Source organism: Styela clava, chromosome 12, assembly GCF_964204865.1.
Source record: "Styela clava chromosome 12, kaStyClav1.hap1.2, whole genome shotgun sequence".
Classification (NCBI taxonomy): Eukaryota; Metazoa; Chordata; class Ascidiacea; order Stolidobranchia; family Styelidae; genus Styela; species Styela clava.
In genome coordinates, this window is record NC_135261.1 from 8,830,745 (window position 1) to 8,857,001 (window position 26,257).

A 26,257-nucleotide genomic window follows, 5' to 3' on the forward strand; every position below is an offset into this window, starting at 1 on the left:
TACAGCAAAAGAAATAGAGAATAATGAAATAGTCTGTTGTTTTCAAGCATTATGAATTTACGTATTCGCCCAAGCATGCTTTTCTGTAGATTACACCTTCAAAAAACGTTGTTCAATGTTACATTCACGTGAACGTCCCAACAGGACCACCTATAATGGATTTTACATGTGATACGTTCGCTAACAATGTTAGCGGGAAAGAACGAAACAAACAAAATAACGCTTTCACCGTCGGTAAGTACGCTAGCGTTGCTTGTAGTTGCACGTTGTTTGTAGTTGTAAGTACGTTGTTGTTGCTACACAGCATGTTCGTGTATTATGCTGGATGGCTAAACGCCAAAGCGGGATTTTTGGCTGACTTGTCCTGACGGCGGGACAAGACGCTAAAAAGCGGGACTGTCCCGCCCAAAGCGGGACGTATGGTAAGCCTACTGATATAAATATTTATAATATCAAACCTTGTGACGATTCAGTGTTGGGACACACGCTGTCACATGCTCTATGTACGAAACGATTGCTATACGAGTGCTTGTTACTTATCGATTTTAATCGGTAAGTATGTTGATAGGTATTTGTCTGTTTGTCTGTTAGATGCACGCGATATCTCACGAAAGCATGTTTGCAATTTTGCATGTGCATTCATCATAGCTCGGATCAGAAGCCTATTGATTTTCGATGAATTATGTCGTATAATTAGCGAGTTATTAATTAGTGATAAGACACACGGTGTCACTATGGAGTAAGAGCGCTGTTTTGGGGATCCCCTAACCTTCGATCGATAAGTCTTCGGTCTCCGACCGATATTTTCGTTACAGGATTATCCAATATCTGATTTTGAATTCTACATTTGCGCGAAAGAAAAACTAATGAGCAAACTTTAACATCATCTGTCCGCCAATTTCAACCACAAAATCCTAAATTTTGTGCTGCAAAGAGGCAATGCATGCAAAGAGGATATATAGATAGATCGTTTTGCTGATTGTTATTTATCGATATCGATAAGTATGTTGATAGGTATTTGTCTGTATGTTTGTCTGTTAGATGCCCGCGATATCTCACGAAAGCGAGGTTGAATCTGTTCCAAATTTTGCGTGTGCATTTATCATATTTCGGACCAGAAGCCTATTGATTTTGGATGAATTATGTCGTATAATTAGCGAGTTATTAATTAATTAGTGATGGGACATGCGGTGTCACTAACGAGTCATGAATCGAAACCGCAGTTTCAATCGATAAGTCTTCGGTCTCCGACCGATATTCTCGTTTATTAGTTGTTGAACGTGTGAGTTTGAATATGTGAGATGAACTATAGTTATTTTTGCCTAATTAGTAGGCAAGATGATGAAAAGTCTCATAATATGCAACTGTTCAGAGCACCTTCGTCGAACCCCTGAAACAACTCCACCGAACCCCAGGGGTTCGATCGAACCAAGGTTGAGAACCACTGTTGTAAGGTTAACGCGACGACGAACAAAGAGCTTAAGACCACATGATCACGCCGTACTATCGGCCTTCCTCCCCCAGAATGAACATTTAAAATCATGTATTTGCCTACGAAATTTCATTGAAATGTTACAATTTTGCAATTTAACTAAAATCAAGAAGGTTTTCCAATGAATTTATTATTTAACACGAGTCGATATTTGAATCTTTGGCTACAGTCAAAACTCGCCCGTAATATGATCAGCATTCCATCAGTTTAGTAGGTGCAAGAACACAAATAGTCCGAATCCACCAAGGCCTGAATGTTGCAGCTAGTTTTACAGGCTAGGTACCGGAAGTCTCGAAACAATTTTTGTCTCTGCTCCTGCTTCAGATCTGAAAATAATAAGTAGGCATAGTAAAAATAGTTCTGAATGGGTAAATGAAGACAGAGTGGTAAATCTTAGTAATGTAGGATTGAATTGTTTTTATGTGGATGTAAATATAATAAAACCATTCGTCAACCGTATTAAATTGTGTAAACATGCTGGGGTAATATATCAATTGACGTTAAAAAATCTTCGATCAAGAATTAATTTATTTGAGTTTGCATATTAGGAAATTTACCTTCTGGATTGGTGTTAGTTACAGGCTTTGTTTCTTCAGTTGTAGTAGATTCTACAACCGGGGCCTGGTAGAAAATACAGATAAGAAGATAAAAAACTAATAAGAAGACAAATACTAATCGAAGAATACCTATCAGTGCCCATATATTAATTGGAATTTCCATCCGATGGCTTTTATTGGATAGTGTTTCATGCCTATACAGTATGGTCCGTTTTAACAAGGTATAAACAATGTAGTTGTGAGCAGATGACATGAAAAAAAAGAAGCATATATGAAGACGATACTTCTGTGGTGTCTTCCTTTTGCAGTTTCTCCCAATCTTCCTCAAGAGTTCCGTATAAAGTAAGTACCATTGGTGACCGGATAGCTATCAAAATGAGAAATTAATTTTGGATGATGTTCTATATTTGAATAATTATTGTTGATTGAAGCAGGCTGTAGAATTTCTTTTATATAGTCTTCATCTTTTTATTACCAGATGATTTAGGTGAAAACACCTGTAATTTATATCAATTTGATGTATGAGTTTCATTGGTCTTGTGGTCGAAAAAAGTTGTATACTTGAAATACTACTTTACACAAAATTTTGGGGTGCCCATTGTGGAAACAAAAGCATTTTTATTATTGTGAATGATGTTAAATAATAAAAATTGTCCGAGACGAAATATGCAATTTTGGTTTTATTTTGGCTCAAATTGATTACACTTCCTATCCCAATTTTTGCAATACATTTTGAAAATACAAGCATTATAATTTACATGAATGCTATGAAAAAACTTATTGTGTGTACATTTGTATACTTGATGGTGATATCTGTGAGTTGAGCATTGAATTCATCTTAGAACTAGCAAATGATCATAGATAGAAATTTTGCGGTAGACGATGACAAATATTTAACACATGATAACTGGATAACTACATGTCGTAACTTTATTTCAGCTGAGCAATGATGAAAAAACTGAATAGTTGGCACATAATGAAACTTAAAAACATTTCGCATATACTGCCCAGATTTCATTTTATTATTCATTAAACATACTGGCGTAACTATCCCGTTCAAATCGTGCAATCCAATCTCCAACCGGATTTTCATCCCAAAATAGAATTGAAGTAAAGACCCAATTTTTGTAGCCATAAGATATTCGAGAACTTCCCCAAACCCTGAAATTTGAAATAACAATTACATTGTAGGCATAGAAAAACGGGAATTTTGCAGACAATTTATTTAGCTCCAGCACTGATAGACCGTCAACTGGAAATTTGAACAATGCCTCGTTTTACGTTAAATTTCTCGAATGGTACTCCCGTAGTATGTGAACCAAGATGACGAACATCGAAACGTATTATGTGTACCAGATTAGGGTTAGGCCATAATTTCAGGTACATATACTACGGGAGTCATTTGACTAGTCCCCGAACTCGTAATAGAACTAAATAAGGGAAATTGGAATGAAATTATGGCTTAACTCTAACCTGGTACACATTCTACGTTCCGGTGTCCGCCATCTTGGTTCGCATACCACATGAGTATCTCTCGAATATGTAAATATTTAAATAAAATATTGTGAATTTTGATGATTTTACCTCTGAGCAAGTATAGGAAATTTTGTACGAGATGGTGATTCCAAATACATTTTAATATCACCGAGATTTTGCGTGATATATGTTGATATCATGATCGTAACATGTTCGAGTCTATCTGGAATCCTACCACCATTTTCACAAACCGATGTCTGAAAGAATATAAGGAAAAATAAGTCAAAATGAACAAAAATGAAAATACTAGAATTCCCTAAAACAAAAGGTCCATTTCAAGTATATATATCCTCGCAATGCGAGTTATAAAAAACATATTCGGTTCATTTCTGCACTTTCCAATTTTTAGAATATTTAAAAGAATTAAACCTTCATATACTATCATGTTGGAAGCAAGGGGCAACGTACAAATTAGTATAACCACTGTTTTATCCACTTTTAGTATATTCAAACTGTTCACAGCCACGTACAAATGATTAAGATCCAAGTGAATAAAGTTCTGATGAAAGGTGATATTTGATACAATTTTAGCTCCATTTTAAAAACTGTTTCGTTAGAAACTGTCATACTGTAACCACAGTACGATTTTTTGTTTTATTTTATGTAGATTATGTTAAATTTATGAAATTTTTAGTTTAGTCAAAAATTACAACTGCTTATATTAGCTTACTGGTATTTGCACAATCTTTGGCCAACGAACATTCATGCTCCATCCTCCATCTCGTCTCAATGTGATTCTGCATGACACTTGTCGGGGTACCAACACCCAGTCGCGTGCTTTCTTGACCATTGCATGAGCATCCATTAAACCAAATCCAAAAGTGCGACTTACTAAAAAAAAAATTGAAAAAATTTCATTTACAGATGGTCCTTTTTTCTGGCGGACTATGTGAATGTTTCGAGTTTAAGCTGGAATGGAACCGATGAACTTTCTGTCCACTCAATTATTCAAGTCGCAACCACCAAATTATGAGTTACATGTACCCGATTGGATGTTTCAAAATAATCGCATCGTTAGCCAGAGATTCAAATCCGCTACCCTATCCGCGGTGCAAGAAATTTTGATGGAATTGCTGTGCCGGCAACATCTCAATAATTGGAAAACTTAGCGACTTTCTACAACTAACCGACTGCTCGAGCCTTGTTGAAACAATGGCATAAAAATAGTTAAAAATAACTTATTGTATTAGAAAATAGGAACTTTTTGAACGGAGAAACAAATGACAGTCTTCTAATAAAGAAAGAAAATATATTATAATGCACTTGTTAAGTTCTCTACATATTTTAAACAGGTAAGAATGAAACTAACTATTTCTTCCAGCAGCATTAATCCTCCAATCATCTGAAATCAATCCTCGTCGACTGGCAGTTTCAACAATCAGATGCTGCATGTCTCTCCAGGTTAAGTCCGGGCTGAAATATAAAATATTATAGGCATACGACTACTGTAATCAAGTCTTTTATTTTTCACTTGGGCCATAAACCAATTAATTATCTCGACTAAAAACAATTTTGATCGTCCTACAGTCTTCGGCCGAATTTTTTTTTCGACCTTCTCAGACAATAACTTAAAAATTCAGAACGATTTTTTTTTATGTTCGATCGTTTTAACTGCGGTGCTGTAAATAGAAGTGACCGTTGACTGTTTCAGATCCCGTGTTCGAAGTCTGGAGCGCCCCATACTAATTGAAATGGTTTGAGAATTTTATTCATTGTATATTGTACTTGGCCTCTAACGCTAGTGCACATATTCCCGCAGCAACAGCAACTGATCCACCATTTCCTTTAAATTCAGAAGTGCATTCACCATTTGGTTTGGTTGTTGCCTGTACAAAGAATAAAGAAATAATTTCCAATAAATGCATATTTATTGGTATGCTACAAAGCATTCGAACTAGAGTACTTCCTAAACCCGAAAGTTTCAAATCGATCTAATCACAGTTTATATTAAAACATGATTTAGATATTTAGGTGTTGCTTTTAAATCTGAAAAAAAATCATTAATTATAAAAATTTTGACTGGTTCAATGAGTTGATAACCAGACTGAAAACCAGTTAAGTTATATAGTATTGAACTATAAAATACAACTGACCATTGACCAATGAAGTGGAGTTCCGCTGCTGTAGGTAACTGCCATCATGGACGAGCACCTTTCTCCGTACCACGCCTTTTCCGAATCACTTGAAATACTTCCAATTCCTATTGTATAAATACTGTTGGAGTATCCGTCGCAGTTACAATCGTCATTGTTTTTTCCGCCATTTCCGGTAGACCACACGAAGATATTTCCTTTTCCGTCTCTTCCCTGAAAATAATTATTAGTAATTTCCGGTGTTCCACACCGTGTCCAGATTGTTTTCATTAACTTACACATCTTTTCATGAGCGGGAGGAAATGAGAGAATCCCATTATGGTAATTAATCTCGAGCACGTGGATGTCCCTCTCTCTTTTTCCTCCTCCTAGAATTTTCTCTCTCGCATTCAGTCAAATTCTCTCCTTTTATTAACCTCTCTTAAATCCGGTCAAATTTTCTCAAATTTTGTTAAGTACATATGAACGCAATCAACTTGTTTTGTATTCAGCTCTAGTTATTCATAAGTATAATCTTTATTAGTTATAACAGCTTTTTGAGAGATAATATGATAAATAACATATAATACAATGGAATTGATGGATTAATTATTGGATTTTGATCGGTTAAATGACAAACAACCTTTCTCAAAGCGTCTGAAATGAAAGCAATTGAAATTTTGCTATGTCTAGAATTTTGTGTATTTTTCACAGTGACATACCTCACGTATTGCTTTTTCAATTGCCATCTGCGTTTCTGGTCCCGGGCCGCCTATTGCAAATCCATCATCAACAGGCCCATAAGCTCCCATATAAATGTCAACATGATTGTTTGCAAAACCAAATGCACGTGATTCCAGATTATCACTCACTTCACCATCGAGAAGGCGAATTCCTGGCGAATAATAAGAACGAACAAAATTAAATCTAGTAAGCATCGTACAATTAGGCATTAAAGTTATGACACATGTTGGTACAAGCAACTATACATGTGATGAAATCATCATATATCGAGGTTTAAGTTCCCTTGAAGATGACAATAAAAGGCTGCAGAAATGTTTTTTGTATCCTAAAATTTGATGAAAACAAAAAACTGCTTCCGTGATATGTGTACACATTCCGGGTAAATACATACAAAGCACAGGGTAAATACATAGATGTTAGAAGATATGCCAAACAATCTAATAGCGCAAACGCATACTGAAAAGTGTTAAAAATGAAACCTCCGATTCTTGCTTTAGGAGCGACCCCAACAGAACAAACGTCATTGTTCGCCGTTGCTGATATGAGACCAGCAAGTTGTGTGCCCACATTGTTTGCGTCTCCTGGTACGGGTCGGGGTGTTGGATCAGAATCATCATTGTTGAAGTCGTAAGATGCTGCTGGATCCTTTTTAGATAGATAATATTAAAAATGATGTAGTAAGTTGAGACTTTAGCAGCGAATGTATGCGATTTCAATACTATTAATCTGTTAGTGACGGAAATCATATCTGCACGAACAAGAACAAGTAAGCTTATTCCTACATAGTTTTAATTTTTTAAATTTTATTTTGTGCAATATTAGCTTTACAAGTACAGACAGTTTTGTGAATGCGATTTTGGTTTAGTTTGAACTTACATAATTTTTAATAATGTCCGGGTGGGCGTGGTCAAGTCCATCAGAAATAACAGACACAACCACTCCCTCTCCCGTGAAACCTTCATTCCATGCTTCTTTTATATTCATGCTTGGATTGGTCTGGTCGCGCTAAAAAAATAGAGAACGGTTCGGTATTGGCTTTTCTGCATTTAACAAACGAAAACTAATTTTTGGACACGAAGTGGACCTATGGATAGATTTGCTGTTGTTTTTGTTGTTAGGGTCTTTCTTGTCATTATTGAAAAATGAGATTATCACTTTCAAATTTATTCAGAACTTGAAGATGGTTGAAGCGCTAAACAGCGCTTATAACATTTATTTTGTGACTTTTGAGAATTTTGCTTTTTCATTCAAATTTATTGGAACACCGTTGTACAAAAATGGAATCACTTTATTTCGTCACCCTGGCGTGCGTCCGTCACGCTTATCCGCTGATATCAATGGCCTTCCCAAGTAGGCGAACAAAATTGGTTACCTCCGTATTGGTACACACACTTCTGGAGTGCCCTTTATTAATTGAACTTAATTGATTAATAATTATTAATTGAAAAAATACCAAAATGTCTTACTAAATGCCAGGCATCTTTCCAAAACGGATCATTAAAGTCTTGAATATCACAGTCACAAGATTGCTGTATCTGAAAGGAAGTTATGTGAAAAGTTAAATAATGATATACGTTATTTAAATCGGGAATATCGGTCATTTTGACAACATTTATTTAAATAATGAAATATCAAAATTAATATCAAATAATTCAGAATATATAGAATCGATATATTTATAGTGTGAATGTTTCAATTTACCGGTAATCGATTTATCAAGATTTTGACCTAATTGTATCAAGCATGCAACTTTTCTATATTATCCCGAAAAATGGCAATGGTAGCTTTTTGAGGATCCAAACAAGTCAAAGAGAATTTGGGAATTAGAAATTTGTAACTTGTAAAACATTCTACAATACAATAAGTAATTTATGAAATCTCAGTAGTTTATTATTTGTTGAGTCTCAATAAATTACAAAATTTAATGGATGTGAAAATATATTTTTAAATTCGACATTTACCTGGTTCGTGTTTGATTCTTCTGCTGGTTCCTATAATAAAAGTGCAGTATGTAAGATCATATTGTTATTGACAGCACATCCAACATAGTTGTGTTTAAACTATATTTTAGATCGAGATTGACTGAAATTGTATGTTTCATGAAAATATAGTAACCTGGAGTCGACGACTGAATCGAATCTGAATATTTGTTTGATATTTAGGAATTGAACTATGAACTAACTATACCTCATACTGAATTGGCTCGCGTGTCAAAGTAGTTTCCCAATCTTTTTCTAAAGTTCCATACAGGGTGAGGACCATTGGCGAAATAACAGCTGAATAAAAAATAAACGAACATAAATAAGTAAAGTAGGTTATGAGCTGAAATTTTCATTAAATTAGACTTCTCAGTGAGTAAATTGTTTATGGCTTCACATGTGAGGTTATCAGACATATTACCATAGAATTATGTACATTTTATTTTTATATAAACAAACTGGTGTATTACTGACTAAAAAAAACTATATTGATGTATTCATACTCGAGGGATAATACAAGTTCCGACTTTATTATTAAAACTTGTAGAACGAATAGAGTCATCGTTTTCTCAAATATAAAATTAATTAGGACGTTAATACTCCATTGATGAATTAAATATTTTAAATGTATGCCTGAACCCAGTACCGATACCTGAACCAATTTTCGACCCGGGTACAAGCAAATCATGCAAGGATTGGAGAACAAGGTCTCAACTCATTTAGGGTATATTCATATACTAATAGGACAAGTCGAGAATGATTGTATCAACATGTAACGGGAAAGTATTAAAATATTTATTTACGAAAGAGTTGATTCAGTAATAGGTAAAAAACCCTCGACCACACAACGTTGAGATATCTAACATAGAGCAAATAACTCTTGATGCTAAATTGGGTAAGTAGGCAGCAGTTTATGAACGGGAAGCAAAATAAGTAATTTGGATTACTTGAATAAGCGTCATGTTCCATGGTAAAAACCCAATCTCCAACAGGATTCTCATCCCAGAATTGAACAGAGGTGAAATTCCATCGTTTATAAACATTGTACCTATCGTCTCTAAGTCTAAAGTAATTACGACATTTTTTAAATAATAAGGTACAGTATTTTGATAATTATCTACTAAATACAATATGCTTTGTAATGTAAAATTTGCTTTTCTTGGAGAAATCCCGATTTCAATTTGGTGAACTTATCAAAATTATCACAAACAGATTGTTTAAAATTGATTTCAAAATAAATAAAATTGGGTAATCCCGTAGTATGTGTACCAGGTTGGGGTTAGGCCATAATTTTATTCCGGATTTTCCTTATTTCAGTTCTATTACGAGTTCGGGGACATCTGTGTTAGCCAAGTGTATATACTACCTGCCCATAGGCTTCAGTCCTTTTAGGCTTTTACACAACTTGATGTAAACTAGGCGAACAAAATTAGTTACCTTCATATTGATACAAATATTTCTGAAGCGCCTAAAATTGTACATATGGGCACCACATCTCAAGACGACAATTCCATAAACCAGACTCACCTATTCGCCAACAACTTAGATCTTGTTCGAGAAGGCGAATCCAAGTAAAATGTAAAATGACTGATGTCTCGGCTCTTATATGTGGATATCATCAGACCAACATGCTCAAGTCGGTCCGGGATTACTCCATCGTCTTCACAAGGATACGCCTGAACAGCAGATATAATATTAGCGTACAGAATCGGAACTAAAGAATTGCAGCTGGATGACGCAAACGCCCACATTCGTAAAACCCATAAACCTAGTACAATACAAGCATTGTGACTAATGAAGTGAGAATATCGTGATCCCAAAAATGGCTAATAATGAGTTTCTTTTTTTTTTAGCAGGCTCACAAAGCAACCTTTAACACCAAAACGGACAAGTTTGAAATACTGCACAAGCAGAAAAACATTCTCAACATCTTGCTTACCGGAAGCTGTATGCTTCTGGGACGCCTGTTCACGCTCCAATTGTTAGAATTTGTAATTATTATTCTACAAGATGTTTGAGGCGGAACAGGAATCCAATCTTTGGCTCTTGTGACCATTGCATTAGCATCCATCATTCCAAATCCAAATGTACGACTGACTAAAAAGGGTTTTGAGTTCGGGAAAAAATATAAAAAATTATCATTTCAAAAGTTGGTTAAATCTACCATTAGTAAATTTACGCTTGAAATATGTTAACAGAAGAGGCGATCCAGTAGTTTTATTCCCATTTTCCAATTTAGTTCTATTACGAGTTCGGGGACTATAGCCAAGTAACTCCCGTGTTTTTTTTACCTGAAGTTATTGCCTAACTCTAACATGGTACACATACTACGTTTCGGTATCCGCCATCTTTGTTTACATACTACGGGAATACCAAATTATCGAATGTAGACGTATATGATGTGACTAAAAAGTCATACAGACGTTTCGGGCCACGGTCGGGTTGGACCAGACATTTCGGCTCGCAATTACTCATTTCGTTCCTCAAAATTAATGAAAGTGAAGTATTTCGTTATTTTAGAATTCAATATTTTGTTATTTTAATTAATGAAAGTAGACGTAAACTTAAATAAAACAACACGATCCTTGATTTTCAAACATGTTCGCCTGGTTAAATACCTACTACTCCAAAATACTGTTTATGAGAATTAAAAGTATATTGATATTTCCAATTTGTTGATTTATAGAAATTACTCATAATTTTCAGACAAACTGATATTTTATTAATAAAATTGACCTGTTCTGTCAGCTGCGTTAGTTATCCAGTCATCTGACTCCAAACCCGAAGGATTTGCCGTATTAACAATCAAATGTTGCATATCTCTCCAAGTTAAATTGGGACTGAGAAAAACAAAATTAAGAATTACTGAGAAATAATTACAATTACAAGAAGAGATAGAGAGAATTTTTCTATTTTTCAATTTGTAAATATAGATAACATCTTTTCGCGGTTTTCTATCGAATCTTAACGTTCTGTAGCAAATGGTAAACAACTCGGCCATCGCTGATAAATGATCGCTGATATTAAAAAGCTAATATGATAGAGGCATGTGTTATATGTAGCTACTGTTCACAAACATTCGATCCAAGAGAAGACAAATTTCAATTGCCAATGCAAAATGAAATCATTTTTAATATTCATCAAAAATCAAGTCTCGAGGTGAGTTTTTAACATGCGTTAGTGACGAGGATGTACCGGGGCAATTCATACCACATATCTATCCTCTTTCTCAACTATATTAATGTTTGAGTTCCAAAGACGACATGACGTGTGGCGTCATTAAAATCTCGGATAGGCAATGTATTAGTATATTCACGCCTACAAATGCTAATAAAAGAAAATCACTCATACTTGGCTTCCAATGCGAGCGCGCAAATTCCTGCTGCCATAGAAACTGACGCACTGCTGCCTGTTTGTTTTGTAGTGCAGCCATGGCCAAGGCTTGTTGTTGCCTGGAAGTTATAAAACATCAACTGTTTGAACTATCATTTATTAGAAATGACATCGCTATTTGATTTCATATTACATTTGATGATTAATTTTGCTGGTAAAAAAAAATTAAGTGAAAGTTATCACAACTTTAACCATAGAGTAACAGAAAGTTTCCAATTTGCAAAATACAGCAATAAAAATCGGCCCTGTCACAGTTTTGAAGACGATATTGAATGGAAATCGCCTTTAAAGCATATTTGAAATGTACATAACATTTAGATACAGCAATGGGAACTTTAGGTTCGCATAAACCAGTCAAGAACCAAATATAATACCATGTTTTTATGTAGACTAGTTCCTCCACCGTATGTTACAGCTAACATTGATGAACATTTCTCTCCAAACCAAGCTTTCTTTCCATCACTAGAAATACTACCAACTGCGATTGTATATATACTATTCGCATATCCGTCAGAATTACAATCATCGGTATTATTTCCATTTCCAGTTGACCAGACAAAAATATTTCCTTTGCCATTTCTACCCTGGAATAAATTTAAAAATTTTTTTGGTAGTTTGGTGTAAGTCAAAACCCCTGCTTATAAAATGGGCGGAATGCTGCAAATTATGTAATTTTGGGACAATCACTTATTCGTGAGAAAAGCGCATATTTATCACATCTCCATCAGTAAATTTAGCATATAACGTAAATTTATAAATCAAACTTCAATCCGTGTTGCAAACGGGGTACAACTTTTTTTTAATATTTTTATGTCTTACATCCTTGGCGCACCACTAAAATGGACTTTTAACATGTATATATGACTACCTCCTTCACTGCCCTTTCAATTGCTTTTTGCGCTTCCGGTCCAGGCCCAGCAATGGCGAGTCCGTCGTCTTGTGGACCAAATGCACCCGCATATATATCGATATGATTGTTTGCAAAACCAAATGCTTGGGCTTCCATTTTGTCATCTTGTTTATCCACATGGAGTCTAATACCTTAAATTTGTAACATTCATATTATTTTCATTGGATACTTTTGTAAATTTAAGAATAAGATTCATTTCAAACCTCCAATGCTCGATTTGTGTGCGACACCGACTGAGCAGACGCTGTCATTAAAATTTCCAGAAATTAAACCCGCCATTCTAGTTCCCAGTCTATTTGCATTATCTGAAGTTACCCGTGGCGTTGGTTCAGCTTTGCCATCGATGAAATCGTATGAAGCCATCGAATCCTAATACACAGAGAAAATACTTTACGTAGAATGCTATTGTATTTTCCAAAACTAGAAAAATTAAACTTACATAGTTGAGTGATAAGTCCGGGTGGCTCTGCTCGATACCGTCGTTAAGTACAGAGATAACTACGCCTTTCCCAGTTAAACCTCGTTCCCATGCTTCATTAATTCTCATGCTCAAGCTTGTTTTTGTTTGCTATGAAGTAAATTTTGGCAAGAATCACGGTTTTTTACAAGAGAACAACAAATACAAATTTTATGACTTTAGATTTTAGAAATTTATCGGTCATGTAAGTTTTGAATAAATTTAATAACGTAAAAAGTATGGTTATAACTCATATTTGAATTTCCATATCAAAATTTTCAATATTACTTACCAAATACCATGTATCCTTCCAAAGAGGGTCGTTGTATTTTGCTACATTGCAATCACAATATCTATCCACCTGAAGCATAATAAAACAATATACGATTAAGGAATAATTTTATGGCTATATCATCTTACAATTAGCAGCATTCAATACATTGGACGAATCATGGCTCAAAATAAAAATCTGCGAATTAGGACATTAAGCCTGCTCTTTTCAATTATCCATTCGGCGACATTTTGGTACGTGATCCCACTTGCTTAACGTAATCTCAATTGCATACCAAAGTGTCGCCAATCCTTTAATCTCATAAATACATTCTCACAGAATTCAGTTCCTAACTCTATCCCTGTCATCGTTGTACTAAGGTTAGATTAATACAAAATTCACTGAGATCACACAGCCGCTGAGATTGGGTAACAAAGCGGCACAATCTTTTCGTTGCTCTGACCTTGAAATACCTGTATAGTGAACGTAATGAGGAACTATGTACCTGTTGTTCTATCGCGTCTTCCATAGGCATCCTTCGAGCATCATTATAATGATGATATGCATTAGTACTCACGATGACACACAGAATGAAAATTAATCGCTTCTTCATTTCATGGATACGGATTGTATAACTGCTTTATAATTAACATGAAGAACTGTTAATAGAAATAGAAAATGAATATGTTGATATACTTCGGGAATGACTGATTGCATAAATCTTTTCACAAAATTTGAAAGAAATTGAAACGTACGATCATCATATGATGCTGATAATAATGCCTAATCTTGAATCTAGTTGTTTTTATATTGTACTGTCTGTCTGTCTTTATACTATACTGCGTTTATTCTGTCGACATACATCGTATGTATAATTTGTGACTCTGCTCTACTGATTTAAAACTATTTCACTTCAGATTTCTGCAACAAATCAATGCAATTCTTGAAAATACTATTCGGAAGTTGTTCTGCAATAGTTTCAAATAGTTGGGGAAATGGGACTGTTGCAAACTCACTCACGCATCGCAGTTTAAACAATATGCAGCAAGTACATTAGATTTGCAAGCCAGTTAAAATATTTTGCAGGCCATATCCGAAAGAAAACTTTGTTACAACATTACTATATTTAAAAGACGAAGTTATCTTATATAGCCTACACTTTTTTGCCTCTGGCAAAACAAGGAAATATCGTTTACTTCACTTCAAAATGATTAACATAATAAAGAGTGTCACTTGCAATATTACGAAAAAAGCATGTTATTCTTAGCATATGTGATTTGAATTGGCCCGCATACTTGCAACACTTTGAGGTAAACACAGGTATTTGATTTTAGGTTGATATCTCGCAAAATCTCCGGTCGATCGTGTCAAATATCCGTCACGGAAAGTACCTCGGTGTAATGCCGGTTCAATTTAGCAAACTAAACGTTTCTTGCGTTTCAGTGTTGTAATATTAGATAATTTATTTATTTTCATGATATTGTTGAAGTAAGTGCAGTTTATGGAAGATATTATTAGTTTCCAGATATAAAATACTTAAACCAGGTATTCAAAATGTGTGCTAACCAATTTTTCTAAACCTGCAGAATGAGTATCACTTTTTTGTTATTCAGTACCTCCACTCAGATATACAGAGTGGCCCAAAAGTAGGTATACAGTTGATAAACTATTTTATATGCTTTGAAGCTACTTGCAGTTCATTTTATGTTACTTGTTAAGTACCACAAAAAATGCTTATTTTTTTAGATAATAAATCTAGAGTGAATTTTACATTAGTTTTCTAGCTGCTTGGGAGGTAATAAAAAAATAAATAAAATAACTGTATACCTACTTTTGGGCCACCATGTATATATATAAAGAAAGAAAGCACATTATGCTAACAACATTTCTTCTTGTTTTTATAAACGATAGTTTGTTTTACTTATATTTAATTTTTCACTCACACACACACACACTGTAAAGTTTTTGTAATCTGTAAAAGTGTAAAGGTTGTAGCGGTTCATCACGAGTCAAATCGGTCTTGTGAGCTATGATTGTATTTAAATAATATAGCCTATTTTGAAATTGAACAGGCCGTGTGAAGTAGTTCGTGATCACAGCTTATGTGCGGCTAATTCGACAGTATTTGCATCCATACGGAGAATAGAATTGATTTCAAACAGCCATGAATTACGCCTTGTCAAAACCATAACAAAATTTTCTGGAATGGTTAGCTAGACGAGAGTTGAATATCAGCGATAAAACGTTTGGGATCTTTTGTACAAAGCTCTCGCCACTAATGCAAAAATATGAGATTTGAGAATAACACCCCTGTCGCGTTTAAAATAGCAAATTAGTAGATTATCCACTTAGGGTTCGTTTAGGAATAATTTGAAAATTTAAATTTCCAGCGCAATCTACATTCCTAGCCCTCACCCTAACTGGATAATTACTAATTTTGTCATTTTGAGCGGTGGCTGGGATGTATTTTTCATGCGGGGGCGTTGTACAAAATATCCAACGTTTGTACGACAGACGGAAGACACCTTTGTAAACCAGAACGCTTCGTATTTGTAGTAATCAGGGGATAATGAATAGAAGTGTGTACGAACTTGATATTAGCGAGTTGTAGTGATGTGTATGTATTTAGTTTGTTCATTTTAAATGATAACTGATCCTGATGACTGATCATTTTTTTAAAAATTGATTCAAGTAAAATTGATGTCGGAAATGTGCTAAATGTGCACGTTGTTATTATTTTGAATGTTATCAATGATGAAGTAGATTACATGAAACTGGTAAAATCTGGAAAGCCCCAGTTTTCAGGCTAAATTCCAAATTCGTTGCAATTTTTTTAAACTAGTAATTTGGGTCAATAAAATGAACAAAAATCGAAGGGGATATTTTACATTTTTCGAGCTAACTACGTATTTTCTCAACTACAATTGAAATCGCGTGGAAACACCCTATTGTCGGCGGCAATTAATTCTTCTGATTTTTTTTTTGCATAATTGCAAACAGAATATGCTTTTCATTGGAATTGATTGACCATTTACGGTCAAACAATTTCTGACAGCACTCCAAAACTGGGCCAAACTGTGCAGTTTTATTAAATTGTTATTGCCCCAAAAGGTTACTTCAGTTTGTCGCATTGAAAGGACCAAATAACTGCAGGCGAGAAATTTTGTCTTGTTTATGACTGGAAAATACCTTTTGGTTTGTCGTTCACGTAGGAGTTGATTTTGAAACAGATTACAAGTATCGGTATTATTTTGGACTTAATTTAATAAATAGAAGTGTTGAGCCTGACTGCCAAACACCATTTCACAGTGAAAGGTGAAGCTGTGTCGTGATGAAGTTTGTACAAAAGCATTACGCGCTGCTAGAAGTTGAATAAGACTATTTTGTGAAGCGTAGCTCAATTAAGATAGCCGTGTTGGACTCTTCATCAGTGAACGCGCGGTTCCACTAAGTCGGGAATAACACGGAAAGGGGACCTAATTTTGTTGGGGCTACTTTTTTCCTCAACTTTTCTAAATGCTCTGTAGAGATACAATCATATATACTTTGTTAAACAGTCTGTATGTACATCGAGGGCCTATGATTTAAACAAATTTAATTAAAGTTTTGTGATTGTCTGGGCTATTTTATTTTTAAATCGAACACCACGATTTCCGTAAATCTGATCCTACTGTCTGCCTCACAACAACACAAACTTGGTGTGCGCTTGATAACTCAAAAAAAAAATTCAACACTTTAATTTGTTTTAAAATTGTAAATTGTAATTTAAGATATAATGTGAACGCCGAAGGCTAAATTATTGTTAGATGCCAAGCAATGTTATAGACGGTGCCTATAGACTTATACCAAACATATCTTCTGCTTCAATCACGGGCCAAGAATAATTGAACGCAATATCATTTTATTTTATATAGAAAAGAACTTAGAGTTGGACATTTTTATTTATTGTCAAAAAATATTATGCTGTTGTGTGGCTTTCCAGAAACTTATGATTCTGACTGTAGCATGGTATTCTTGTTATCAGGTCTGCGTAGCGTATGAGTTCGCTTAGTGTTACTTCCCAATCCTCGTGCATGGAAAGCTAAAATGAGACGAGTTTTTCCAAGTGTGTTAATTGTGATGGCAATTCTAGCATTTGCGCCCACAAATGGAGTGAGAAGACTATTGGAGTTTGTAGAACAAGATCAGGTAGGTTACAAATATTGAACTAGCGATCTTTTGCCATTAACGCGAAATTGTGGTAGCTCAGAGTACATTGAGATACCGTGCGTGGCTGATTTTACTGGTCGGCTCACCCTTCCTTTATTATTCCATTTTCAATTATGGGCCTGCGAGTTGAATTATAAATATATTTTTAGCTTGATGGACCATGTGATTGCAATGTCCGTGAACTCAATGACCCTTATTGGAAGGATTCTTGGCATTTGGTAATTATTTATTTTTATTTACTTTATAACGATACCTTGTTATCACAACATTATCACTGTAATTTTTTTACTTCAGTTAAACGAAACTCAGCCAAGCATGAAAATCATCGAAGCGTGGGAAAAAGGCTTCGCAGGCAAAGGAGTTGTGGTGACTGTAGTCGACGACGGACTTGATTACCGACATCCAGATTTAATCAATAATTACGTAAGAAAAATATATTGCAACACTACGAATCATATTCATTCAAAGACATTACAAATAAGTATGTTATAAACATACACACAATTATATCAATTTTTCATGGGTGAGTTCTGTGGATACGCTTAACTTACAAGAAAATTATTTGCGAGAATAAACTTCTACATAAACGTAGATTTGCGAGAACGAACTGCAAAAAAAAACAGTTTTGAAAATTGTATTCAAAATTGTTGTACCACTATTCTTGTACTTGTTGTACTATTCTGCCACAAGAAAATCTTTTGCGAGAATAAACTTCTACGTAAACGTAGATTTGCGAGAACGAACTGCAAAAAAAACAGTTTTGAAAATTGTATTCAAAATTGTTGTACCACTATTCTTGTACTTGTTGTACTATTCTGCCACAAGAAAATCTTTTGCGAGAATAAACTTCTACGTAAACGTAGATTTGCGAGAACGAACTGCAAAAAAAACAGTTTTGAAAATTGTATTCAAAATTGTTGTACCACTATTCTTGTACTTGTTGTACTATTCTGCCACAAGAAAATCTTTTGCGAGAATAAACTTCTACGTAAACGTAGATTTGCGAGAACGGACTGCAAAAAAAACAGTTTTAAAAATTGTATTCAAAATTTTTGTTCTACTATTCTTGCACTTGTTGTACTATTCTGTCATTCATTTTATATCAAGTGGAGCCGCTAATTGAATATTCCTGTCCCACATTATGTTTTAGGACACATTATGTTTTTATTATGTTGTTGTTGGTATCCTTGTTGTTGTTGTAAAAAAAATTGCTTCTTCCTCTAACTACTGAATCAATTGCTTAACCTAGTGGTTGAATATTGTTGTTGTTGCTTTTATTTTTTTTGAAAATTTCTCTGGGCTCTATGGGATTCGTTTTTCACTTTGAAGTTTTGTGTGATGACGTCATCAAAATTTAAAATTGCGCACTGTGGGGCTGTTCCGCGATCTGGTGGCCAGGCAATACTGGTGCTGTAAAAGATTTTAGACTACTCCGTGTTAGCATTCGTGTACATATATCTGAGCATTGCTCTTTTGTTTTCAAATTCATAGGTCACTGATTTTAATATTATTTTTTGTTTCGTCACTAACGGATATTTTCAAATTTTGCTTCCAATTGCAAGAGTTATTACGCAGAAAAGTAGAAGCAGGCTTGCTTACTTGATCATCAATTTTACTATCATCACGCTGCATCAGTTTTATAATTGGACAAATAATAATGAAAAACTAGTACTGCAACATGACACAACTGACAACTGCCGGTGCAACTTTATTACTGTGTCCAAGCTTTAGGTAAAGCCAATCTGTAATGTATTCAAGCTTTGGAGTTGTGATGTTTAAAATTGTATCAGTGTCTTTGTTGATAGAATTGTTTCATGACTTTGTTTATATCTTAATCAGGACCCAGCAGCTTCGTACGATATAAACGATGGTGATTCTGATCCTACGCCTCGTCCCACTTATACTAATGAAAACAGGCATGGAACTCGGATGGCAGGAATTATATCAGCGACCGCTAACAATGAAGTTTGTTCAGTGGGAGTTGCTCCGAAGTCGACCATCGGGGGTAAGTATATTATTAGTTTCAGCAGCATCGGGGACAGGTTTTTAAACAGGAATAACCTAAACATACCTGAGTATTGAGTAATTGACAATATCACTGCAAAATCATAACATAAATTGATGTCAAAAATCAACACGCGCTTTACCATCTTTCGTTTTAAAATCTTTTGCAATTTTATATTAGACTTGGTAATATATACTTTTACAGGCATTCGCCTACTTGATGGCAACGTCGATGACGATGCAGAAGCTGTTGCTTTTAGATTTGCTAATGATCATATCGATATTTATGCAATTGCATTTGGACCTGATGATGACGGTAAAACAGTTGATGGACCGGGGCCAAAAGCAATGGAAGCAATAGCAAGAGCTATCAAAATGGTGTGATTCTTGTTTGGTCAATATCTTTTATCATCAGAGATTTGAATCTCATAGCAAAAATTATTTACAAGCTACAAATACACAACTGAGTTAGTTGCTAATATGTTATCTGAATATATTATCCGAATATGTTATCCGACGTTATCTAATCATTCAATCGCTTTAATTAAAACTGCAAATTGAGTCGCATCGCCGTAGTAATCCACATACGCTAGCTCTCTCCTCTCTCGTCGCACGTTAGCCCACATGGGCTTCTCAACGCTATTAAGTCTAGCACATGGAAACCTACTGTTAATATCGCTCTTAGCTGTTTATTGACGTAATGCCCTGATATGAGAGAAGCGATAAAACCTTCCAGCCGTGACGCAAAGTGCGAATCGTATAAATAGCGTGGATTTCAAAATCGCCTGTCAGACGTCTGAAAATGTCGACTCAGCCCAGACAGGAAATACTCCTTTATAGCGACTTATTATTGTTTTAGCATGTATTTTCAGTCATACTAACTATCCCTGATCATTCCTGGTGCTGTGTTGTTTTGATAAATATGATTTCGACTGCTCCATAGTTGGCAGAAGTATGGAGATTTTTTGTATGTAGAAAAAAACGTAAAATTAATGGTGATTTTAACGCGTAAATGCGCGTATGGGATTGTTTACGTCGTTCTACTCGCATTTCCGTCGAAAAAATTTAATTTTTTTGCATTGGGGGTGGTCTGTGCAGTAATAATAAGAGCTGTGACGTCATCAGTATCGGTAATTGGACCTTGAACTTGACAATACTGTAAATACAATTGTGAATTTCAGAGTAATAACCATTTATGCTATAATAGTCGTTTCGGTATTGTTATGTTAGGTAAAACTTGACGAAAACGTTGAAGAAAAAATTAATTAATTAGGAATTAATTATTAACCCTCTACTGTACACAGAATATCTCAAAGTCCAATTTTTTTTTTAGAAATTTTTGAAATTTTTTTGCAAATTTTTTTTTCGAGGAATGTGTTTTAAAGATATATTGCTGAATGGAACTCTAGCAGACGCTTTTAAAAAGTCATGAGTGAAGCTTAAGGGCTTAATGGTTGACAAAAAAATAAGTTTAAAAATACCCATAAAATGGTCAGGGATTGGAGCGGTCGGAAGGCTAGAGTAGTTGAGAACTGGGTTTGCCAAGAAGATCGCAGGCTAGTCTGACGTAATATCACATGGTGGCGCGATATGCGCTAAAATTGAAAAATTTGGTTGAAATAGCGTGCCTTACAAGACTATCAATAATAAATAATTTGAAAAGAGCCTACTGGCGTTTTATTTATTTTTATTACTAAAATTTGGAATCGATTGGTTCATTAGTTGCAATATACATCGATATTTTACAACAACAAGAACAACAACAAATTCGTAAAACGATCCTATTACACATTTCGTGTCCAATGAATTTAGGGTAGAAATGGAAAAGGAAGCATAATCGTTTCCTCAACTGGAAACGGAGGAAGATATTTTGATGATTGTAACTGTGATGGCTATTCGAATAGTATCTACACAATTGGAGTAGGAAGCGTAACGAGTAACTCAACACAGCCTTGGTTCGGAGAAAAATGTTCATCAATGTTGGCGGCAACATACAGTTCAGGTGGAACGAGGCACAAGGAAATGGTTAGATGGATACAGTATATTATATATCTCATTTAACATTTGGCCAAGTTGCAAATTATATTAATTTTTTTTTTCTGATAAAAAAAATGCTTAAAGCAAGGAAACGCGGAAACGTGCACTCACTCAGGAATAAATAAAACTAATCCATGAGCAAAGTCACTGGCTATCATTGTGTTACGAAGATCTAATGAAACTACGCGTATTTAGTTGTCATAGCAACCGTGTCATTTCGGTAGTTTAGTCGGGAATCAATTAGCACTTATGTTTATTATCAAAAATGTATAAACATCGTATTCTTGCTATGTACCATTGACTACTAACATTCTCTAAGTAACGATCCAATTAAAATCGTCATGATTAGCACCAATTTGATCCGTCTATGAATTAACAACACATTTTTGGAATATTTCAGACAACAACAGATTTGAATAGCCGTTGCACCACTAAACACACTGGCAATAGTCCATCGGTATCGATTGCTGCTGGAATGTGCGCTCTTGCCTTGGAAGCAAAGTGAGCAGAACAAATTTGTACTTGAATAAATGGCGTGTAAAATAAACTATAACGTTTTTTCCAATTTGTAGCCCATATTTAACGTGGAGAGATATGCAACATTTGATTGTACAAACCGCAAACCCATATGGCTTGAAGGTAGATGACTGGATAACCAATGCAGTAGGGAGAAAAGGTTTTCTATATACATTTATGACTTCTTGTTGGGCTGTTAATTGTTAGACACCTTCCTTTTTTCCTGAACGTTAAAAGTAGTACTAATCCTATTTCACGAGTTTAATGTACTTCAACCATTTGCTCCAATTTTTATATCTACCCCAGCATAAGAGCATCATGCTTCTTACCAGTTTTCTTTCTAATAAATTTCTGGTAAACACATTTCCCCTTTTTATTATTTTGACGGCCCTAAATCGCGGTTATGTCGTGTAATATTTGATTATGAAACTGTGCAAACCAATATAAATGATAATCAGCAATTAGCATTTTTGTAAAAAATCATCCACTCATAGTGGAAAAAGAGGTAACTTGTGCGTGTGCGATATGCGAACCATTCTGCCAAGCAGAAATCAGCACTGTTTTTCCATTAAATTAAAACAACCAAACTAGTGTCTTGATCGGCTTTCCATATTGGGTATTTTGTTAACTAAAATCAATCATCTCGTAGTATTTTTAATGGCGTCTCATAGTTCTTCACTTTCTTTTACTCTAATGCGATGTAGTTAGCCGTACATTTGGATATGGATTGATGGACGCTGATGCAATGGTGACCAAAGCAAGGAATTGGACCCACGTACCCAAACAAGTGTCCTGTAGAGTAACAGTTCAAGGGTCAGAATGGTATGTCAACAACAATCGTCCTACAAGTGTACAGATTTCGGTTAGTACACTGCAACTTTTTTTTAGTATCAGTATCAAATTATGTTGAAACAAGTCTTTAATAGGCAATCTCGCAAAGTAACTTCCCATCATGAATGAAGGAAGCCCCCTAAAGGCTTCTTAATACTAATCTAGCTACTTGGTATAGTAAGTCTGACTTAGAAGAGACTCCATGCTCATTTTATTATCCGGGTGTAGTAGGAAACAGAAAAGATCCAATCCTTGCACAATAAAGAGTAGCCGCTTGCGTATCAGCGACTGATCATACAGACTCTTGTCGGAGTGAAGTGCTGTAGGACGCCTCACAAAAAGTAATCACAAAATTTTATTGCAAAGATGGCTTCAATGTTAATAGTCTTCCAACATTTCTCATTAAAATTCACCAGACATTTCCTTGCGAAGATGGAGGCATACTTCCCGATAGACTTGAACATGTTGTTCTAAAAATAAACACTCACAAAATCTATCAACTTGGATTGCTGTCGATTCATCTGGAGTCACCTTCACATACACGATCAACAATGGTTGGAGAAAGGTGAAATTAAATTTCGTTTGAACAATCGAATATTAATGAACGAATTCTGACACCTTTTTAACGATGTATTATCATTAGTATTCTGTGATTTTTTAAGCTTTTCTGAGCCTATTTCAGATTTTGAATTTCAAACTATTTTTTATACCGTATGGCAAGTAAAAATCATACACTTGATAACTTTACTTTGATTCGCTGTTTTTCTGAGCATTGCCATCTATCATAAATGATCTAGGAGTCTATTATTCCTATTTGTTCCACATTTTGAATCATATATACGAGGCTCAATATTCGCAGTGTTTACGAATGAAAATGGTAATTTACGATTTTATGCCAGTTTAATTTACATTTTAGAACAAAAATTGATAATCGATACAGAGGTTTTTTGAACTGGAATTTCACTTCAGTTCAATTTTGGGATGAAAATCCAATGGGTGACTGGGTTGTGATTTTCGAACGGAAGAATTACGTCGGTGAGCCAATATAAAAATACAATTCAATAAAAGATAACTACTACTGTACTGCTTTCACTTCAAATTAGTCAAGTCTAGGATTCGAAAAATTGGTTATTGGAATTTTCACAAAGTTATTTTATGAAAATATCTAGGATGCTCCAATTTTTATCTAGAGAACTGGTATGTTTTTTATACATATAACTATTTGCGAAATTATTATTCTTTTGAAAGTAATTTGCAATTTGATCAAAAAATTATTTCAATTGATAGCAAAAAATATCGCTGTAGTGAATGAATGTATTAGAACATTGAAACACTACGGTATACTATGTAGTCATTGATGCTCTGCTTTGATGTGCTTCATTTCATGTCTTCAATATTTTAAACGTCACATGTTTTGAGTTTTTTCCTTTTATTATTTCTTGTTTTTATTTGTATCAAAAGCCATTAGAAGTCCGATTGTATTGACACTGCACGGTACTCTGGATGAAGACTGGGAAAAACTGAAGCCTCGACCAACAACTGCCCTTGAGGTAGGAATGCGTTTTAACAGTAATGTGGTTTGAAATCTGTTGTTTTTATGAATATTATCTTCATTTCAAATTTAAGCCATAGCCTAAATGAGTATGAATAAGTTTTACCGCAAATCATGTCTGTATATTGTATGTGACCTAATACAATTTCAGCGTATTCTACACAACATGGTGGATTCTTCCCCGAGCATTGACAACGTTGTTTTTTTCCGTTCCGTAAAATTTCTATGGCGACGCAGCAATCGAAAGTTTAACAGCCACTCAAGCTTCGTTAGACAAGTCTAAAATAAACTTTCAGTACTTTTTAAATGGAAGGTGGTTTGAAACTTTGAATCAGCTCAATGTTAAAGTGCACGAAGAAGTTTCCTGGAGTCAAGAGTCGGGGAAACATAGTTTCAGTACCATTACCTCATATTGCCATTGTTTTGTGTATTGATTTATTGTTTAAAACGAATTTGAGTTTGATCATGTTTGGAATTTGCTCATGTCGATATACATCTCATGTGCGAGCTCGTTCAACCTAGTTTCAAATATGATTTGATTCATAATATTGAAAATAGAAGGGAAACAAACACAATCACAATTTGTTTTAAATTTCAGAAGCCATTGATGTACAAACGATATTTGTTCTAATAATTTTTCTGCTGAGGTTTGATAGAACTGATGTTACTGATACACCATAAAATTAGAAGCTGGTATTAGCATGTGCTTTTAAAATTAACTAATTTGAAAAAAAATAAAAAAAAATTTGCACAAGCATAAATATATATACAAAAAAACTCTAATGTATTGAAAATAAATTTGTCAGTTGTACATTTAATTAAGATTTTGTATCCGTCTGTAATTCATGGCCGTTGTGAGTTTTCCACTCATGCTTCAAACCATGGGGGTTTTGTTGAATGTTCAAGTATTGGCCAAATCTTAATAATAATAAAAAAAAACACGTTGAACAGCTTTTTTCTGCCTTGTTAATAGGCCCCCGTAGAAGATGAAACAACCGATAAGACAACCGTTACAGGAACTTCAATTGATCCTGAAGGTAGGTAGACCGAAAATCTCTATTATTAACAAGAGAGCTATGCTCAAATATATGGACACATAGCGCCACCCAATGGCAATAATTTTGATGACGTCATAGCGAGAGAAAAAAGTAATAGCTTTCTGGAGAAATATTTTTTCGTTGACCACTGAAAATTTCTAAGCAATTGGTCCAGTATTCGAAGAGAAAAGCGATTTTTTAAAAATGATGGAGACAAATAATAACAATAACAACATAATATTGAAACGATCGTTATGTCCACTACGGGTCCAATAACGTGTTCTAACACGCTAGATGCGATTTTACTTTATTACTTTTTTTATTGCTTAAGTTTATATTAGTGCTATATAAATTATACCAACTTTTGAACACGGTGGAGGGAATACTAATTATTCAATACTTTAGCTTCAACACAATTTTTCACTTACAGAAGAAAATAAACAAAAATTGCTTCGAGACATGAGATACATTGCTTGCAAGACTGGATGTCATATACAATCGTTGTTTGAACCGGACAAACCATGCAATTGTGTCTTTTAATTAACGAACATCGATTGTTAATTGTGGATAAGACAGACCAAGTGTGTGACAAATATATTGAAATAAAGTTACTTTCTGAACTGCACAACGTGTGGAAATATATTTTGAGGAAAGGGCGTA

At 34.7% G+C, this 26,257-nt stretch overlaps 2 protein-coding genes across 3 annotated transcripts; one reads left to right on the top strand and one right to left on the bottom strand.

Moving 5' to 3' along the window:
• Positions 1 to 1,528: 1,528 nt before the first annotated feature.
• LOC120330211 (uncharacterized) lies at positions 1,529 to 14,066 on the bottom strand. The gene is made up of 26 exons (XM_039397074.2): positions 13,917 to 14,066; positions 13,433 to 13,501; positions 13,123 to 13,251; positions 12,887 to 13,052; positions 12,642 to 12,814; positions 12,148 to 12,357; positions 11,732 to 11,832; positions 11,117 to 11,220; positions 10,320 to 10,477; positions 9,908 to 10,056; positions 9,328 to 9,443; positions 8,589 to 8,677; positions 8,363 to 8,392; positions 7,868 to 7,936; positions 7,278 to 7,406; positions 6,881 to 7,046; positions 6,380 to 6,552; positions 5,679 to 5,891; positions 5,311 to 5,411; positions 4,895 to 4,998; positions 4,256 to 4,416; positions 3,634 to 3,782; positions 3,089 to 3,210; positions 2,334 to 2,416; positions 2,050 to 2,113; positions 1,529 to 1,818 (listed from the first exon to the last, which is right to left on the bottom strand). Exons 1-26 carry the CDS (start codon positions 14,022 to 14,024, stop codon positions 1,700 to 1,702), a joined length of 3,255 nt encoding a protein of 1,084 aa, XP_039253008.2. The 5' UTR covers positions 14,025 to 14,066; the 3' UTR covers positions 1,529 to 1,699.
• Positions 14,067 to 17,316: 3,250 nt separating this feature from the next.
• LOC120330340 (furin-1-like) lies at positions 17,317 to 26,167 on the top strand. 2 transcript variants are annotated; one of them, XM_039397249.2, is made up of 14 exons: positions 17,319 to 17,599; positions 17,770 to 17,838; positions 17,915 to 18,043; positions 19,460 to 19,625; positions 19,830 to 20,002; positions 21,437 to 21,649; positions 22,062 to 22,162; positions 22,234 to 22,337; positions 22,882 to 23,039; positions 23,425 to 23,573; positions 23,925 to 24,043; positions 24,470 to 24,558; positions 25,534 to 25,597; positions 26,028 to 26,167. In XM_039397249.2, the coding sequence occupies exons 1-14, from the start codon at positions 17,498 to 17,500 to the stop codon at positions 26,135 to 26,137; spliced, it is 1,746 nt and encodes a 581-aa protein (XP_039253183.2). In that variant the 5' UTR covers positions 17,319 to 17,497; the 3' UTR covers positions 26,138 to 26,167. The 2 variants fall into 2 exon arrangements, with proteins under 2 accessions (XP_077974669.1, XP_039253183.2); XM_078118543.1 differs by lacking the exon at positions 26,028 to 26,167 and having other exon boundaries at positions 17,317 to 17,599; positions 24,712 to 25,597.
• The last annotated feature ends 90 nt before the right edge of the window (positions 26,168 to 26,257 follow it).

What these genes read in the sequence shown, in the direction of transcription:
- LOC120330211 (XM_039397074.2), bottom strand. Translation starts at nt 14,024, where the DNA reads ATGAAGAAGCGATTAATTTTCATTCTGTGTGTCATCGTGAGTACTAAT. An exon ending in AAGACGCGATAGAACAACAG is followed by an intron (nt 13,502 to 13,916) that starts GTACATAGTTCC and finishes ATTATGCTTCAG; the next exon opens with GTGGATAGATATTGTGATTG. An exon ending in TTGAAAGGGCAGTGAAGGAG is followed by an intron (nt 12,358 to 12,641) that starts GTAGTCATATAT and finishes AATTTATTCCAG; the next exon opens with GGTAGAAATGGCAAAGGAAA.
- LOC120330340 (XM_039397249.2), top strand. Translation starts at nt 17,498, where the DNA reads ATGAGACGAGTTTTTCCAAGTGTGTTAATTGTGATGGCAATTCTAGCA. An exon ending in GGAAGGATTCTTGGCATTTG is followed by an intron (nt 17,839 to 17,914) that starts GTAATTATTTAT and finishes TTTTTACTTCAG; the next exon opens with TTAAACGAAACTCAGCCAAG. An exon ending in TCCGAAGTCGACCATCGGGG is followed by an intron (nt 19,626 to 19,829) that starts GTAAGTATATTA and finishes ATACTTTTACAG; the next exon opens with GCATTCGCCTACTTGATGGC.